We start from the raw sequence: 17,293 nt of genomic DNA, 5'->3' as shown, positions 1-17,293 counted from the left end.
TTTCACTTGTGCCTTTGATGTATAGTCTACTTCTGGCATCTCATACCTTCCAAGATCATTTTCCTTCTCTCTAACGTATATTTCTTAGAAGTTCCATTACTTAGGGTATGTCCATCCATCAATTTTTGTTGTCAGAAAATGCTTTTATTTTGCCCTTGATCTTGCAAGATGGCTTGCTTGCTTATTTATTTGTTTGTTTGTTTATTTATTTATTTATTTATAAAGATGTATTTATTTTAGAGAGAGAGAGAGAGCACACATGGGCACAAGTGAGCATGAGGTGATAGGGAGGAAGACGGAGAGAGAATCCCAAGCAGACTCCTGGCTGGGTGCAGAGGCAGACCGGGGGTGCAGGGCTCAATTCCAGAACACTGAGATCATGAGCTGAGCCAAAATCAAGAATTGAATGCTCAACCGAGCCATCCAGGCACCCCAACTTCCTTATTTATATATTTCTAAGTGAAGTTACTCTCTCCCAGAATTTGCAAATGTTATTCCCCTCTTTTGGCAACTTTCAGCATAATTGCTATTTCTCTGTAAAGAGTCTATCTTTTCTCTCTGATTACTTAAGATTTTCTTTTTGTCTCCAGTGTTCTGCAATTTCACTGTAATGTGTCTCAGATTCCTGTGAATTTTCCTGCTTATGATTTTTTGGGGTTCCTGAACTTGAGCACTGTGTTTTTCACCAATTCAGGAATTTTTATTTTTATTTTTATTTATTTATTTTTTTTTTATTTACTTGTGATAGGCGCACAGTGAGAGAGAGAGAGGCAGAGACACAGGCAGAGGGAGAAGCAGGCTCCATGCACCAGGAGCCCGACATGGGATTCGATCCTGGGTCTCCAGGATCGTGCCCTGGGCCAAAGGCAGGCGCCAAACCGCTGCGCCACCCAGGGATCCTCAATTCAGGAATTTTTAGAAGTCATTATTTCTTCAGTGGTTGTGTCTATACTACCTCCTATTTTTTTTTTTTCTTTCTGGAAATCTGATTAGGTCCCTGTTAGAACTTTGACTTATCATTCTATCCTCTAGTCTCTTAATCTTATTTATTTTTTTTCTATAACTTTTTTCTCTTGGTGCTGCATTTTGCATAATTTCTTTTTATCTATCAATTCACTCATTATATCTTTACCTCTCTTCTATTTTGTAACCTGTTTACTGAGTTACTATCAATCATTTCCTGCTTCTTCTATTTCTTAGTCATACTTTCAAACCTTCTTTTATTTCTGTAAACATTGAACAAACTTATTTGGTATTTTAAGTCTTCAAATTCTACTCTCTATAAGTTTTGTGGGTCTGAGTCCTCATTTTATTTTTTCTGCTGACTTATGGATAGTGGCTTGTTTCTACATGTATTGTGGTATTTTAAATTGTAAATTCATTTCATTCATCAAATACTGAAAAATCACCATAATATGGTATCACAAAAAGAAACTGATAATTCTCCAGCAACTGAACTCAAAGTCTTGGAATATTGCAATCTAACTGCTAAAGAATTCAAAATAGCTAATTTGAAGAAATTCAATGAACTATAAGAAAACTCAGAGAGGTAATTCAACAAACTCAGGAATAAAATTAATGAACAGAAGGAGTTCTTTACCAAACAGATTGAAATTATGAAAAAAGAATCAAACAGAATTTCTGGAACTGAAGAACTCAATGAAAGAGACAAAGAAAGAATGCATTAGAAACCATATACAAAATACAAACTCAAATTCCTTGGAACTTGGTGGGAATTGTCTTAGGCTTAGGCTTAGGCTCAGGTCTAAGATAGAGGTGTTTTGCTGCTTAGAGGTGCCAAAGAGAACTATCAGCCTATTATCATTTTAAAAGGTTTTTGATCATTAAGGTAGTATGAATTTCAGCTCCAAACTTGCATAAGGATAGACTTTTTTATTAGAAATTCTAAGGGGAAACTTTTGTTTTTCTTTTGGTTCCATTCTGAACTAAAATTGGGTATCTTAAGGCAAGTGATGATCTATGGCATGTATGCCACTGTTTCCCTTGGGGAGCAAGATCTGACAACATTTGCTAAGATTTCTATCTTTTGAAGGTTCTGGGCATTCACCAATCTCCTCTCACATCCCGCTTCAGTCTAACTTTGTCGCGTAGCCCATTTGGCCAGAATTAACAGGGGCTCCAAGGCAAAGTCTGGCTCTTGCTCACTTCTCTGGGTTTGCATTTCCTCATTGTTTCTGCCTCTGAGGGATTTCCTTCCATCCTGCCAGCTCAGCCTTGCTGTAAAAACAGGCTTTTAATAGTTTCCCCAGCATCTTAGGGATTTTTGACTTGGCAGATTTCTCCAGAATCTCTTCTTCCACGTTGTTGGAAACATGGCACTCACTTTTCTATTCTTTCCCAGCAGTCTCTCAGAATTCTTGCTCACCCTGTATATCCTCTTCCTAGATTGATCTTCATCTTCATCATTTGCTAAATCTTACTGTGGTAGGCAGAATTCTAAGATGGTTCCCCAAATCTCTAGGCTCTGGTAGATGCACACTTTCTCCTAGTTATTCGGCTGAATGCTGATCTAAGGCTGCTGTGAAGAGATTTTGCAGATACAACTATGTCCTAAATCAGCTGATCTTAAAATAAGGATATTATCTGGGTGTGAGTCTGACTTAATCACACAAGATTTTTATTTATTTATTTATTTATTTATTTAAATATTTTATTTATTCATGAGAGACACAGAAAGAGGCAGAGACAGGCAGAGGGAGAAGCAGGCTCCATGCAGAGATCCTGATGTGGGACTCGATCCCAGGACCCCGGGGTCACGCCCTGAGCCAAAGGCAGATGCTCAAACCCTGAGCCACCCAGGCGTCCCACACACAAGATTTTTAAAAGCAGAAAGTTTTGGGGGTGCCTGGATGGCTCTGTGGTTAAGCGGCCTTTGGCTTAGGTCATGATCTTAGAGTCCTGGGGTCAAGCCCTGAGTTGCCTGAGTGGACTTCTGGCTTCCCTGCTCAGCAAGGAGTCCACTCCCTCTCCCTCTGCCCTTCTCCCCTTTTGTGCTCTAGCGCTCTCTCTCTCTCTCTCTCTCTCTCTCTCAAATGAATAGATTAAAAAAAAAAGTCTTAGAAGCAGAAAGTTTTGTCCAATTGGTAGTAGAAGAAAAAGCCATATAGCTGTGGGCTCTAGCTGGCCTGGAAGAAAGCAAACACCTATGTTGTGAACTTTATATGGGGCCACATGGCAAGAACCCTTGGGCAGCCTCTAGGAGCAGAGGGTGGTCCTTGGCCAACAGTTTGCAAAAAAATTCCCCCCAGGACTTCAGCCCTGCAAGGAAATAAATTCTGCCGAAACCTGGTGAGCTTGAGTGAGCACCCTGATCTCACTTGAGAACTGCAGTCCTGGCTAATACTTTGATTTCCATCACGTGAGACCCTGGGCAGAGAATTCGGTTACACTGGACCTGGACTTAAACTGTGAAACAGTAAATGTGTACTGTTTTAATCTGCTAAATGTGTGGTGATTTTTTACGCAGCAATAGCAAACTAATTCAGCCCCAAACTCATATACCTACCAATATACCCACCTTACCTACCCTTCACAGCCAGATTCAATTGTCCTTGAGCAGCCCTAAGGCAGTTCCAGCCTTGCCTCTACTCCCACCCCCACCTCCACGCCATGCTCTCCTGACTTCTTGTGAATAGTCCCTCTGTTGTAGCTCACTGTGCTACTGGTTTTGCTTGTTCATTTGTCTTAAAGTGTCTTTCTCTTGGGATGCCTGGGTGTCTCAGCGGTTGAGCGAGCGGTTGAGCATCTGCCTTCGGCTCAGGGCGTGGTCCCAGGGTCTTGGGATCAAGTCTGGCATCGGGCTCCCTGCATGGAGCCTGCTTCTCCCTCTGCCTGTGTCTCTGCCTCTCTCTCTCTCTCTCTCTGTGTCTCTCATGAATAAATAAATAAAATCTTTTTTTTTAAAGGTGTCTTTCTCTTCAGTTAGACTATCTAACCTTTCGAAAAAGGACTGTGCCTTAGGTGAACTCTGGCGTCTGACAGCCCTGGGTTCCAATCCTGACTTTGCTACTTCCCAGCCATGTGACCTTTGGCAGTTTATCTCATATCCCTGAGTTTCTCCAAAGCCTCCAGACCTTCCCTTAGGTAAGATATGAGCATGAGAAGACCCCACCACAAAGGGATGTTATGAAGATAAGATGAAATCGTTTTTGTAAAGCATTTAGTGTCATACCTGGCACAGGATAGGCTCTTGGCAAATGTTCGTGTGATGAATAAATAGATGCATGAAGGAAGGGTGGAACAAGAGGCTGCAGATGCGCCTGGAAAGGTGGCGCACAAGGGCTAAAAGAATTGAGTCTGTGCCAAACTGTTTCCTCAACCCAGCCGGCCCTCTGTCAACAGACCGCCTTCCTCTGATGTTTCCTTCATTTTACTCCTGCTTTTCCCGCGATTGTTCACAGGAAGCATTCCTAGAAAAACTGGGGATTGATTGATTTCCTTTGTGCTTTAGGGCAGCAGTCCTTCTGTGTTCTGTCGGCTGCAGCTGTGCTCCAGCCCCTGGGGACTGAGGAAGGGAGGGAGGGAAGGCATCTCGGGAGGATGAGGGTGGGAGTCCAGCAGAAGGTGAAGCTCGCCAGGAGAAAAATACACAGATGATACCTGGGTGGGAAACCCGACAGCAAGACGACGGTAGAGGGTGAGGGATGGTTGCCCCCCACTGCCCCCCGCCACCCGCCTTCCACACAGGCTCCTCTTGGCCGATACCACTGCTCTACCGTCCTTTCCTTCTGGCCACCTACAAAATAGTCACACAGCATCACCCCTAACAGCTTCGGAGATGCCAGGCCCTAGGGAAGGCACAGCTTCTGTCTTGGTGTCAGATGAGAGCCATTTGGCAGGCGAAAGGAAACAGGCCATCTGGAAAAGCCTCTGAGACCTCAGTAATTGGAACCAATGACTCCCTTCAGTTTTATTTATTGTAAAAAAACAACATTATAACAACATGAAAGGACATCTCTCACAAAGGAAAAAAAAAAAAGATTACTCATGATCCTACCACCCTAATACCACAACTGTTTTCTTTTTCCAAGCTCTTTTCTCATTTTGGTCACATAGTAGAAGTTTGCATCTCATCTGTATCCCCTTTTTTGATTTCACTTAATGTGATATCTCAAGCTTTTTCTAGTGTTGATCTAATCATCACATTGGTCTCTCTCTCTCTCTCTCAATTGCAAATATTCCAGCCACTTTGATGGAGACATAATTAATGATTCCTTAACCCTTGGGGATTCTTGCTCATCCTCTTGAATCTTTGAGGTTGGCTCTTGGCAAAGCTGTAAATGAAAGGAAGTTTGTTTTCTAGGCCTATCTGCATCTCTTACAGATCTTTTTTCCCTGCTAGCAATTTTAGCCCAAGACGTTTCTTGCTATTCTTGATGCCAGTCTGCCCTCTCAGCCTGTGCTCTTTTGAAGGGCTATTAAAAAAATAATAATATAGTTCTCTTTTTTCCTTAAGACAGCAGTGCATGCTAATGTTGTCCAATATGAGAAATACCTAAAAGCAAAGAAAATAAAAATCTGCTATAACTTTGTTATTCCAGATCATATGCCACTGCTCCTTACTGTTCTCAAAAATAATATTGGCGCTTTTGATCTCACTTGTCTGTGCCAGGTCCCCTTCCTCCCAGTTCTTGCTATGCCTTCCAGCTTCACTTCAGAGGCTAACTTGTGTCCATGATACGATGAAAAAAACTAAATGAATAAACCCTAGAAAGTATACTATCCTGAGGCCTTCAGCCCCTATGTATGTAAAAATATTCACAAACAAAAAAATATACACAGAATGTCAAGGGAGCACCTGAAGTTGGCTAGTTTAACCCACAGTAGACCTCATTGGCTCAGAAAACTGGAGTTTATAGAGGTAGGATGAGCTGCAGGGCTGGTGTGATCTAGTGGCTCAAAAATGTCATAAAGGGAATGGTTTCTTTCTAACTTTTCTCTCTGCTTCACTCAGCCTTATTCTCTTCTAAAGTAAGTTCTTGTAGTCTAAAGTGACTGCCTCTTCAGCAACTTCTGAGGCTACTTACTGCCTGACTCCCGTGTAGCTGGAGATGAGAGCATCTCTCTCTCACCATTCCATAAATCTGAGATTTCCTCTGACCAGATCAGTCTGGTTCCTACGGCTGCTCATGAATCAATCCTAGTGGCAAGGAAGATGGGATGACTCTGGGTGTCTTAGACCAGCAGGTCTCAAGCTCTGGTCTTAGGGCCCTTTACACTCTTAAAAATTACTGAAGATCCCAAAGTATGTTTTTTTTCCAAAGTATCTTTTTAATGGAGGTTTCATCTATTGCTTTTTGCCAAATTAAAAGTTAAATTTATTAAGATTAATAAAATAATTTATAAAAATAATAAAATTACATGTTATAACAAGTAATTGAAAAATAACTATGTTTTAAAAGGTATTAACACGCCCCCCCCCAGTATAACTATGTTTTCCAGAACAAAAAGATGGTGAGAAGAATGGCTTTTTTTCCCTTTATTTTTTTAATTTGCAAGTCTCTTTAAATCTGGTTTAATAGAAGACAGCTGGATTTTCATATCTGCTTCTGTATTCAATCTGCTGCAAATCGTTTTGGTTAAAGTACAGGAAAAAATATGCTTTACATCCATATGTAATTGGAAAAGGGAGGAGTAGTGTAACAGCTTTTAAAGATAATTGTGGATATTCTTTTTTGGTACTATACCAAAACTCTACAAGAGGTCATTTCTTAAAGGCTTGTTGCACAGTAGAATCTGAAACCTTATCTATAAATTTTTCATACTGTTAAATTAAAATCCATTGTCTGCCTCACATTTAAAATTCACCTTTAACTCATGTGTGATTTTGTAACATCATGCATTAGCCATCTGGAAAACCTTGATTCATGGAGTAAATGCAGGTCTTCCTGCAGTTGGCATATCATACATGATCCATTATCCCCAAATCATATTTATTAACATCACCGTCAGTCCCATCAGAAAAGTCCTTAAATATTGAGAAGCTGTCTCATTGTGATATAACTCTTCCAAAATTCTAAATTTCTTTTGAAAGCTGGGATTTTTCATCATTGGCAACAAATAGTCCATTGTTTTCCCTGAAGAGACAGGCTCACTTAATTGATTGATTTTGGTAGAAATATCTACCAAATAACCATGATTTGTCAGTTGCTTCCTCAAGCAAAAATGGCGTTTCATGAAAAAACCTCAAAACAGCTAGTTCAGCTTACGGCTGTGCAAGTGTTTTCCCTCAGACAACTACCATGCTTTAGTTTGTGGCAGAAGGGTTTTATGTGCATTTTCCATTTTGTCATATAAAATATTAAAAAAATTATGTGCTCGACGGTTGAGATTTTAATTTAGTAATATTTATTGCTCCATCAAGAATATTAAGTGAGACTGCATTTTTTTTAATTAAAAAAAAATTTTTAACCATGAGTGTGGTAGTGAAAGATGTTAGTACAGTTCAGTGCCACCACTTTGATTTGTGAAGGCCCCAGTAGTTTTGCACACCTTTACCCTTGCACCGTCAATGAGAAAGATAAATTATGTCTTAGGTAATCATGAATTTTGACTTCAGAGATTCCCTGAAATGTCTTCAGGGACCCCTAGGGGTCCATGGACCATACTTTGAGAACCTCTGACCTAGAACAATCAGAGCTGACTCATAGAGTTAAAAGTGGGGCAAACTTACCTAAACCATATGTTGCCTCACAGTTGGGTGGAGGTTGGGGGCAACCACAATGCCTGTGATCAGAATGACCTAAGTCATGAACATAAGGAACAAAAGAATTACAAAATCATGGTGGCTGTCCCGGATTTACAAATACTTTAGCCACTTTGCTAACAGTTTCCTTCACCACAGGAAAAGCCATCCTGAGCTTTTCTGAGATTCCAGGTAAAGATTTGAGATCTAGTGGCTAATCCTAATTTATGATTTAAGGATCTCTGTCTCAATTCAGAACAGTGGCTGAGGATGGCTCTGCAGCTAGTAAAAGGGCTGTTTTAAGGTAGGGCTTGTTTTGTTGCACAAGTCAGTTTCTCTTGCCACCAAATGTGAATGAGGTGAATGAGGTAGTAGGGGGTGCAGGGTAAGTGTAACATCTGTCCTGTCAGGCTGGGACAGGAGGCAGTTTCAAGCTCCCTTTTTTTTTTTCCCTTTCTTTCTCCCTTTCTCCACCTTACACCCACTTTTCCAAGGCACAGTATTCTGATTCTTATATCAGCCATATTGCTTTTGTGGCATTTTACCAACAAGGAGTATCTGGGAGAAAGGGGAAGAGCAGCTGAGGCAAAGAGAGGTAGAGTATCTGATCAAGCAGGCTGGGCTTGGGCTGGTCTCCAAGAGAGAAGTGGTGAGGTGCTCAGCATTCTCCCTGCAGCTGTCACTGACCTCTCGCAGCTGCTCTGCCTGGCCAGCCTTGGCTGATCCACTGGATTTAGATCTCCCAATGATAGCTTTTCCTCCGATATTTTCAAAATGCTCCTGTGTCCTCACCTTAGATTAACCTGGAAACATTTTTATGGCAACATCCCTTTGGAAAGTATGACGGCAGAGTCCTCCCCTCTCCTTCCTTTCCAAGATTTCCCTCCTGATTTTTGTTACCCAGATAGCACATTTTTTCTGCACCCCTGCCCCCACCAGGGAAGAACACAAACATTTCCAAACCCCCTATGGAGCTGTACGAACCCTGAGCAAACTGTTGCAAAAAAGGAACTGGGTGGCTCAGCGGTTGGGTGTCCAGACGCCTTTGGCTCAGGTCCTGATCCTGGGGTGTTGGGATCGAGTCCCGCATTGGGCTCCCGATTGGGAGCCTGCTTCTCCCTCTGCCTGTCTCTGCCATTCTCTCTGTTGTCTCCCGTGAATAAATTAAAAAAAAAAAAATTTTTTTTTAAAGGAGCGACAAAACTCTCAGTTCATGCAAATATATTTGGCTCCGTGTCTAGGATCCTCCTTTTTAAACTGGAATCAGTATCACAGGCACATGACGGCGATGCTCTGTATCCATTAACCTGAAAGGAGATTCTGAAAGCAGACCAATTTCACTGAGTTCACCGAAGAGTCAACAAGTCCTAAGGCACAGAAATGTTGCGGGCGCATTATACACATTCGGCTGCGTTAAAGAAGTAACATATCAATGCTTTAAACTCCTTTTAATTCTTGAATTTGGAGGTTCACTAATACTTGTGCCTAAAAATATATGACATTTCCTTTCCAGAACCAAGGAAGTTTCCTGAGGAATGGAAACGGGCACTCTAAGTGCAGGTTCTGATCCTTGGTCTGCCACCAAATGCCCCAGTGACTTCTACTTTCCGGGCCTCAATTACCCATCTATGATACCAAGTGGGTAAGCAGCACTATTTCCCTTTTCTCAGACACGTGGAACGGCGTGAGATGTTCTGCAAGTCCCCAGACACTCGGCCAGGCTGCCCTAGTGCGGTTCTCAAGGGTGTCGGGTCCCTGAACCATGATGGGCCCAGGGGCTTGAGCCGGGAAGTGAAGCACGTGACTATGTAAAGCCCCTTCGTCCACGCGATCCACATGTAACAATTCTCTGCGCAAAAGCCTATAACCAGCCCAGATGCCCCCTTATTTCCCTCCACCAGCTAACCACACGCAGACTTGGAGAACGCCGAGCGCCCGACGCCCCGGCTTCTCCCAGGCCACCAGCCCAGCCCGCCACGTCCAGCTGGGGGCGCCCCGCTCTCCCTACCGCTCCGGGTGGAGGGGTTGCGCGTCCTGGGGGCGGGGCCTCCGCGGGACGCCCTCGCGAGCTCCGATTGGTCGCTCCTGTCCACGTGACTGCCGTCCCCGCCCCGCGTCCCTCCTCCGCATCCGCGCGGGGGAGCGGACGGTCCGGTGCTGAATGGGCGCGAGCGCGGCGCCGGGGACGGGCGGGGGCGCGGGGCCCGGGGCTGGAGGCCGGCCAGCGCCCCCTCCCTAGCATGCGGACGAAGGCTGCGGGCGGCGCGGAGCGGCGTCCCTTGCAGCTGCGAACCGAGGCGGCGGCGGCGGCGGCGGCACCTGCCGGCCGAGGTAAGTGGCGCGGCCCCTTCTCGGCGTAGCGGGGCCCGCGGGCTGGGGGCGGCGGCAGCGATCAGCCCCTGCCCCTGCCTGGCTGGGCCCCGCGGCTCCACCCGGGCCCCGCGGGGAGCGCCCCGGGCTCGGCGCCCCTAGACGCGCCTCGCGGGGGCGCGGGCTGAGAGTCGTGGCCTCCCGCCGCGTGGACTGACTAGGCGGGGGACGCCGCGCCGCTGTGGACGCGGCGGAGGCGCAGGGGGGGAACTGCCGGGGTGTCGGGTCGAGCCCCAGTCGCCCTTTCTCCCCGGGCTTTCCGCGGCGGCTCGGGGTTTAATTCATTGGTGGAAGCGTCCAGCCATCGGAGCCGAGTTCACTCATTACCCTGGGACGGGATTGGGGAACCCTTTGTAGGGTAACTAGCAGCTTCCCCAGCTGCCCATTGCATCCTTCGGGAAGGCGCGGTATGTGGCGTCTGCAGGTAGAAATTCTCCATAGACCTTCCTTGCCGCCTCTCTGCAGCCAGCCCAACGGAAGAGACACATTTTGGTGACCTTTTGCTTCCCTTTGAATTGTAAGCAGTGCCTTGACGTGGGCATGCATTCGTTATACGCTGGTAGTAAGTAACGCAAGGTTTTCGGAGAGCATCTCTCAGAGGATCTGGGCTAAGAGGGAGAGGCGGGGTCTTGTCCCCACCCCACACCAGCTGGGTGACCTTGGCTGACACCGGTCCCCCTGTGGGGCTCTCTGTCTCCTCGTCTCTAGTGGGAGGCTTGAGCTGCTGATGGTTGTGCTTCCTTCCGGGCCTCCGGTTCAGTGGTTCTGACCGAAGAAGGTGTTTACCAGTGAAGAGGGACCTGCAAATCAATAGATGGCTCGAAAAATGAATTTTACGTCCTCTTGTCTTAATTCGCATATGTGGCCTTTGCTTAATTAGGTATCGTTCTTCTAAAAGAGAAAATAGTTTTATGTGCTGCGTTTCATCTGGCGCCCTTGGCTTGCCTGCTTGTGCCAAGCAGGGAGCTAGGTGCCCTGGTACAAAGATGAAGGAGACTCATCTCCTGCCCTCTGGTGTTTAGCCTCACTCTCCTCTTGGTTTATAACTGCTAATGCTCTTCCATAGTGAGATGCATATCTTGAAACTGGAAGAGGAATCCATGTCTGTTGAGAGAAGGGGCACCAACTCAAAAACATGATGGGTTGTGGTTTCACTTGTGTAATCTGGAAAGCTTGACAGCTTGGAAGAATGTCTTACATTTCTAGTGTTAGAGCCAGGATCACCTAAATTTCTTGGATGGGAGAGACTGCTATGAACTGCCAGGACACTATAACCAGGATGTCCTGAGTCCTTTTTTGTGGCTGTTCATTATGCGAGTGCTGCTGTTTTTGTAAGATGGAATAAACCTTAGTTATGATCAGTAGCCATTTCTTTCTTTAGGCCAGAAAAGAAATGAGTGAGCTGGGAAGGCGTGAGGGGGTTAATGGAAGAGTGAAAGGGCTGACAGGCGTAAATTCTAAAAGCTCATGTTTTTGACTACCTATTTTGAAAATGCTTATGATTTTGGTACAAGCTGCCAAGTTAGCCCCATGCTGTTTGGCAGCAGTGAGGGGAATTTATCCCTTGGGAGGTGAACAGACCATAAAAAGAGGCTCAGAGTTCTCTGTGGGAGTCCATCCAGGTGCTGGGGGGCAGAGGGGTGTGTCTTGGAGCCAGCCATTCCTGGGAGAAGGATCAAGACTCCCCTTCCATACCCTTCTAGCTCCTGAGGAACGATTTAATCTGAATGGCTTGCGGAGGGTTGAGATCATTCCCAGAGGGCGTGCTTCATGTCTTTAGTCTAGCTGAGCAGAAATAAAACAGCTGGGAAGATACATAATGATGGTACAAACTTCCTAACTGCTGAAAAAGGAGAAGCTAGGACTGGATCCCTGTGAATGGTGTAAGTTAGCAAAGGCATCCAAAATGGGGGAGCGGGGTTCAAATCACCAGCCTCGTGTGGGAAGAAGCCATAAATATGGATGGTGACATGTGGGTTCCCCAGGGAGAGAGACCCAAGCTTAAGCACACATGCAGAGGGGGGAGTAAGGAAGTTGTGTAAGGGAATAAGAGACAAATGAGGTTAGAGGGGTACAAGGACACTACCAGGCTTATCTTACCTGGAGAGCTTTTTCTTTTTTTCTTTCTTTTTAATAGAAAAGTAGACATACTATAAGTGTACTGTTCACCAGTTTTCCAAACTGAACACACCCATGCACTCAGATCAAGAAGCAGGAGCTCCTCATGTGCTCCCTTCCAGACCGTACATCCCCGAGGATAACCTACGCCTGACTGTCCACGTTTGTATAAATGTCTGTGATTCTGCCATCTTTCCTTATGAGCTGGGTTTCCGATACTCAGTCATGACACTGCCTCTCATTGTAGTGTGCTCACTCTTGTTGCTGATTTTGGCCATTGGGTGAATAATATATCACATATTTATCTGTGCACCGTTGATGGACATTTGGGCAGTTTCCAGCATTTGGCTATCTCATATAATGCTGTTGTGACTATTCTCGTACCTGTCTTTGGTATACATACATATGCATTTCTGATGGGGGTTATAGTTGGTGTGTGATTGCTCGGTCATGGGTCTGTGTATACTCAGCTTTGGGAGATGCAGGCAAAGCTATTTTATTCCAGTTTTTGAATAATAACCTTGTTATTAGTATAATTATCAATATGGTTATTAAATGGTAATTAGTGGTTAATTTTTATTGGTATAGTGTTAATACATCCTTCTTCTAGCTGATGAATGCACTAAGGTGACAGTCAGGAGTCCTGCCGGGAGTTGTGATCAGTTTCTACCTGGCATCGCCCTATGTCCCACATGCTCTTGGCAAGTGGAGTCACCTCCATGACCCAGTCACCCCAGAGTCAGGCAGCAGGACAGGCTGAGCTGTGGGGAACCCAAGAGCAATGTTGTCAGGAAAGAGTTTCTCTGGCCAAACTGCTTTACCTTATCTCAGATCCCAGCCTTCTTGCTGCAGACACTTCTGGGAACCTCTTCTCCCTCTGGTTCCATTAATATTGTACTTTCTATACTTGTTTCTGTTTCTCTGATCTGCCTTCTCTGTATTTCTGGACTTCTGCTAGGAATTCCCCCATGTCCTAGAGGAAAAGCCCATTTCTTGGTCTTTTGAGGCCATATAAGATATTTTTATTCTCTTCTTCCAGCATGGAAAAAATATCCAGGATTAGGTTATCGGATGGTTCACCAACTCCTATAATGTATAAATTCTTTCCGTTTTCCCTTCAAGTTTTTATTATCTGGAATCATAATAGCTAAGTATCATATGATATGATTAATTCAGAGAGAAATGATAAAAATAACAAAAAAGGTCTATTTTAATGGATCTATTTTAATGTTCTGCCTTTTGAACAGTTAGGCTGTTTTTAATATTAAGTGTCATTTTCATAATTAAAGGCTTAAACGTATTGAGTTCAGAAGAGAAGTAGTTGTTCTATTATATGTGTAGGGTTCCTTCTTCCCTGACTGTGTTTTCTCAGCTTCTGCTTTTTTCTCTGCTTCTGTCTTGTTCTTCACTTCCTTTCTGCTTTTCAGAAACATCTTGGTCTCATTTCCTATCTACACTCTAGCAGCAAGAGAGGAAGACAGAGTATGGTGCTTTATTTAACAGAGCTGCCAAGACTCTCCCCTCTTTGCTTGTTATTTTTTGCAGTCAAGTCCTTAGTCTTCCAGGGCTTGGTGGTTGGTGCAGACTCTTTGCTTATCCTCTCTCTAGACCAGTGCTGTCCGTGGAAAAATAACCCAAGCCACATATAACTTAAAATTTTCTAGTAGCTACATTTTTTTAATTGGAGTTCAATTTGCCAACATATAGCATAACACCCAGTGCTCATCCCATCAAGTGCTGCCCTCAGTGCCCGTCACCCAGTCACCCCCACCCCCCGCCCACCTCCCTTTCCACCACCCCTTGTTCATTTCCCAGAGTTAGGAGTCTCTCATTCAGCACTTTTTTGAATTATATTTTGGAAAGTGCCTCACTGTGGCCTCTCTCATCAGTATCCTGAATAGTGGCGCAGCGGTTTGGCGCCTGCCTTTGGCCCAGGGCGCGATCCTGGAGACCCGGGATCGAATCCCACATCGGGCTCCCGGTGCATGAAGCCTGCTTCTCCCTCTGCCTGTGTCTCTGCCTCTCTCTCTCTCTCTCTCTGTGTGTCTCTGGTGAATAAATAAATAATAAATCTTAACAAAAACCAAACAGCTGCATCAAAGTTTCAATTTCTGAGTAATATGAGAACTTCTAAACTCTTATGCACCTAATAACACAGCTTCAACCTATATAAAAAGTAACTGAAGGATAAGCAAGTTGACAAATTTGCCATCATAGTGGGAGATTTAACATACATCTTTCAATAACTGATAGGACAAGCTGAGTGAAAATGAATAAGGAATTATTCCAGCAAACAATAAGCTTGATCAAACTGATTATATAGAAAACATGGTCCCAGCAAGTGAAGATTGTACTTCTATAAAAATTGAGTGTATACCTGGTTGTGAAAGAAGTCCTAACATATTTAGAATAATCAGTATCATACAGATTTAAGTTCTCTGAACACAGTGCAACTAAATTATATCCGTATTAAAAGATACTTTGAAAGAATATATTTGAAAATTTAAATTTGAAAGATAATTGATAATGGTAAACATATATGTCAAAACTTGTAGGATGAGTTGTATACTCAAAAAACTTGTGAGGTGCAACTAACTTGGTATTTAAGGGGGAAATGTACAGTCTTAATTGCTTATTAACAAAAATGGCAATGATTTAATTAGCTAAATTAAGAAGTTGGGAACATAGCAATTAAAACAGAGCCAATGAATTAGAAGAAAGGAAACTTTAAAAAACACAGGGGAAATTAATTTTTAAAAATATTTTATTTATTTATTTATTTATTTATTTGAGAGCAAGAGAGTGAGAAACAGCATGAGCAGTGGGGAGTGGGAGAAGCAGGCTCCCTACTGAGCAGGGAGCCCGATGTGGGGCTTGATCCCAGGACCCTGGGATTATGACTTGAGCCAAAGACAGACACTTAACTAACTGAGCCACCCAGGCAACCCAATTTTTTTTAAAGTAGGCTGCACACTTAGTGTGGAGCCCAGTGCAAGGCTTGAACTCATGACCCTGAGACTAGACCAAAGATCAAGAGTCAGACCCTTAACCAACTGAGCCACCCAGGCACCCTGTGAAGTTAATTTTAACAATATGTTTCAGTTAACCCAATATGTTCAATATTTTACAAAATCAATATAATAATTGTTAAAGAGCTATTTTACATTGATCTGTTCATACTAAGTCTTCAAAGCTTGGTGTATCTCTTACTTACTGTATACAGCACATCTCAATTTGTTTTGGCCATGTTTGACGTACTTAACAGCCACATGTAGCTAGTGGCAACTGTATTGGACAACGCAGTTCTGCATCTTAGCCTGTAAACATTGAGCTGGGGGCAGGGACAGTCAGAGCTAACTCTGGTGGTGGGGTTCAGTTCCTGCCAAGCAAATCTAGGATCATAGGAATCTAGCAGTGTTTTTTGGTTGGTGAAGAGGGAGTGAGCTCTTTGTGAAAAATCTTCTTATTAAATTCACCCCCCTCCCAACAAACCTACATGCTACAACACAGAGATAGGACAGGAAAAAAGACAAATGCTGTACTGCCTCACCTTATTCTCATCTGTTTATCCTCATGTTTAATATATGTATGTCATGTTTTTTCATATATGTGTCATTTTGTTTATTTATAATGTCAACTCAATTTTCACAAAAGCCATATGAGTTTGGTGTCATTATTATCCTCTTTTTACAAACGAGAATTTTGAGGCTCAGAGAGGCTAACTAAGAACCATAGGGGAGAGAACCCAGGGGAAACATCCAGGGGACATTCTGACTCAGGCAGTCTGACCTGGAGGCAAATACAGCCCTCCCATGCCTCAGAATGGCTCCTGTGGAAATTCTTGAGAAGGTTACCTGAGGTGGCTGAGACAGCTCTGTTCCCTCTCCAGGTTGGTGTGTTCCCTGCCACACCATCACCACTCCTCTGAGTCTCTACAGCAGCTTCCTAACTGGCCTCAGGGTACAAGAGGACTTCCGCATCTCCAGTCTGACCTCAAGAGAGGTCTCCAAAATCCAATTCCAGTTAACTCCCTGTCCCCTATGCTCACCCTTTTTCTTTTACCTCAGGATAAAATTCCAGCCTGCCACAGCATGACCTGCTTCTTTTTCCAGCTTCTCTTGGCACATTATTCCCTTCCAGGCTGGATCTTCAGACACTCCATGTGAAGTTTTTCCCTCTGTGCCTGCTCAGGTGGCACCTGCCTGCCCACATCCACCAATTCCCATTCCTGCCTTCCTGGGAGGACCTTTCCTAACCCCTTCCCAGACACCTACCTTCCCCCACCCCCAAATCGAAAGCATCTTGTAACATACCCCTCATGTCCAACATAGAATAAATTTGAAAGAAATACTATGAATATTATTACACTGGTGGTAGATCTACTTGTTTGACTTTTAAAGTATGGTAATGAGAGCCTCTGGAAGAAGAGCCTGTCTTGAGTTACTAGTGCTGTAGTCCCAGGCCCATACTCCACCTCCATGCTTGATTAAAACTGGTTATGTGAGGTGCACCTGGGTGGCTCAGTGGTTGAGCATCTGCTTGAATTCAGCTCAGGTCTTGATCCCGGCATCCTGGGATCAAATCCTGCATCAGGCTCCCCACAGACAGCCTGCTTCTCCTTTTGCCTATGTCTCTGCCTCTCTCTCTGCGTCTCTCATGAATAAATAAATAAAATTTTAAAAACCCCAAAAAACTGGTTATGTGAGTGGCAGTGTGCCTCTTTAGGGGCTTGCCGAAATATTTGGAGCAAAAGAGTAAAAGGGATGTGTAATTGGGGCGTAAAAGGAAATTCTCTATTTTAGCCCTGTTTCTTGACAGACCTAAATACATATTGTTGGTTTTAAGAGTTCAGGCATATTTAACTTGTCCTGAGCTCGAAATGGCCCAAACAAAACTCGCTTTTTTCTTCTATAGGATCGTTTCCACCCCTTTAGTCTCAAAAACTGCGAGGGCCTGTCGAACTTCTGGTTCCAGTTGTTGTCCCTTCATTTCCTTTCCCAGGGTCATTACTGATTTCTGATTTGAGTTTGACATAACTAGTCTGCTTCTTCTAGGACATCGAGGCTTATTCAATCCTGTTACTACGTAAACCGTAAAGTG

The 17,293-nt window shown here is 44.0% G+C and overlaps 1 protein-coding gene across 2 annotated transcripts in view; it reads left to right on the top strand.

Moving 5' to 3' along the window:
* The first annotated feature begins 9,860 nt into the window (after positions 1-9,860).
* ST3GAL5 (ST3 beta-galactoside alpha-2,3-sialyltransferase 5) overlaps positions 9,861-17,293 on the top strand; it is a 51,009-nt gene continuing 43,576 nt past the window's right edge. The window contains exon 1 of one of the 2 annotated variants that reach the window (XM_077843149.1): positions 9,861-10,036. In XM_077843149.1, coding sequence (XP_077699275.1) covers positions 9,946-10,036 — 91 coding nt within the window. In that variant the 5' untranslated portion in view covers positions 9,861-9,945. The remainder of the gene's footprint in view (positions 10,037-17,293) is intronic. The other variant, XM_077843150.1, reaches the window with a different exon arrangement.

The sequence above is a fragment of the Canis aureus genome, chromosome 12, assembly GCF_053574225.1.
Source record: "Canis aureus isolate CA01 chromosome 12, VMU_Caureus_v.1.0, whole genome shotgun sequence".
Classification (NCBI taxonomy): domain Eukaryota; kingdom Metazoa; phylum Chordata; class Mammalia; order Carnivora; family Canidae; genus Canis; species Canis aureus.
Note: the sequence above shows the minus strand (reverse complement) of the source record. Positions and strands in the feature narration are given on the sequence as shown.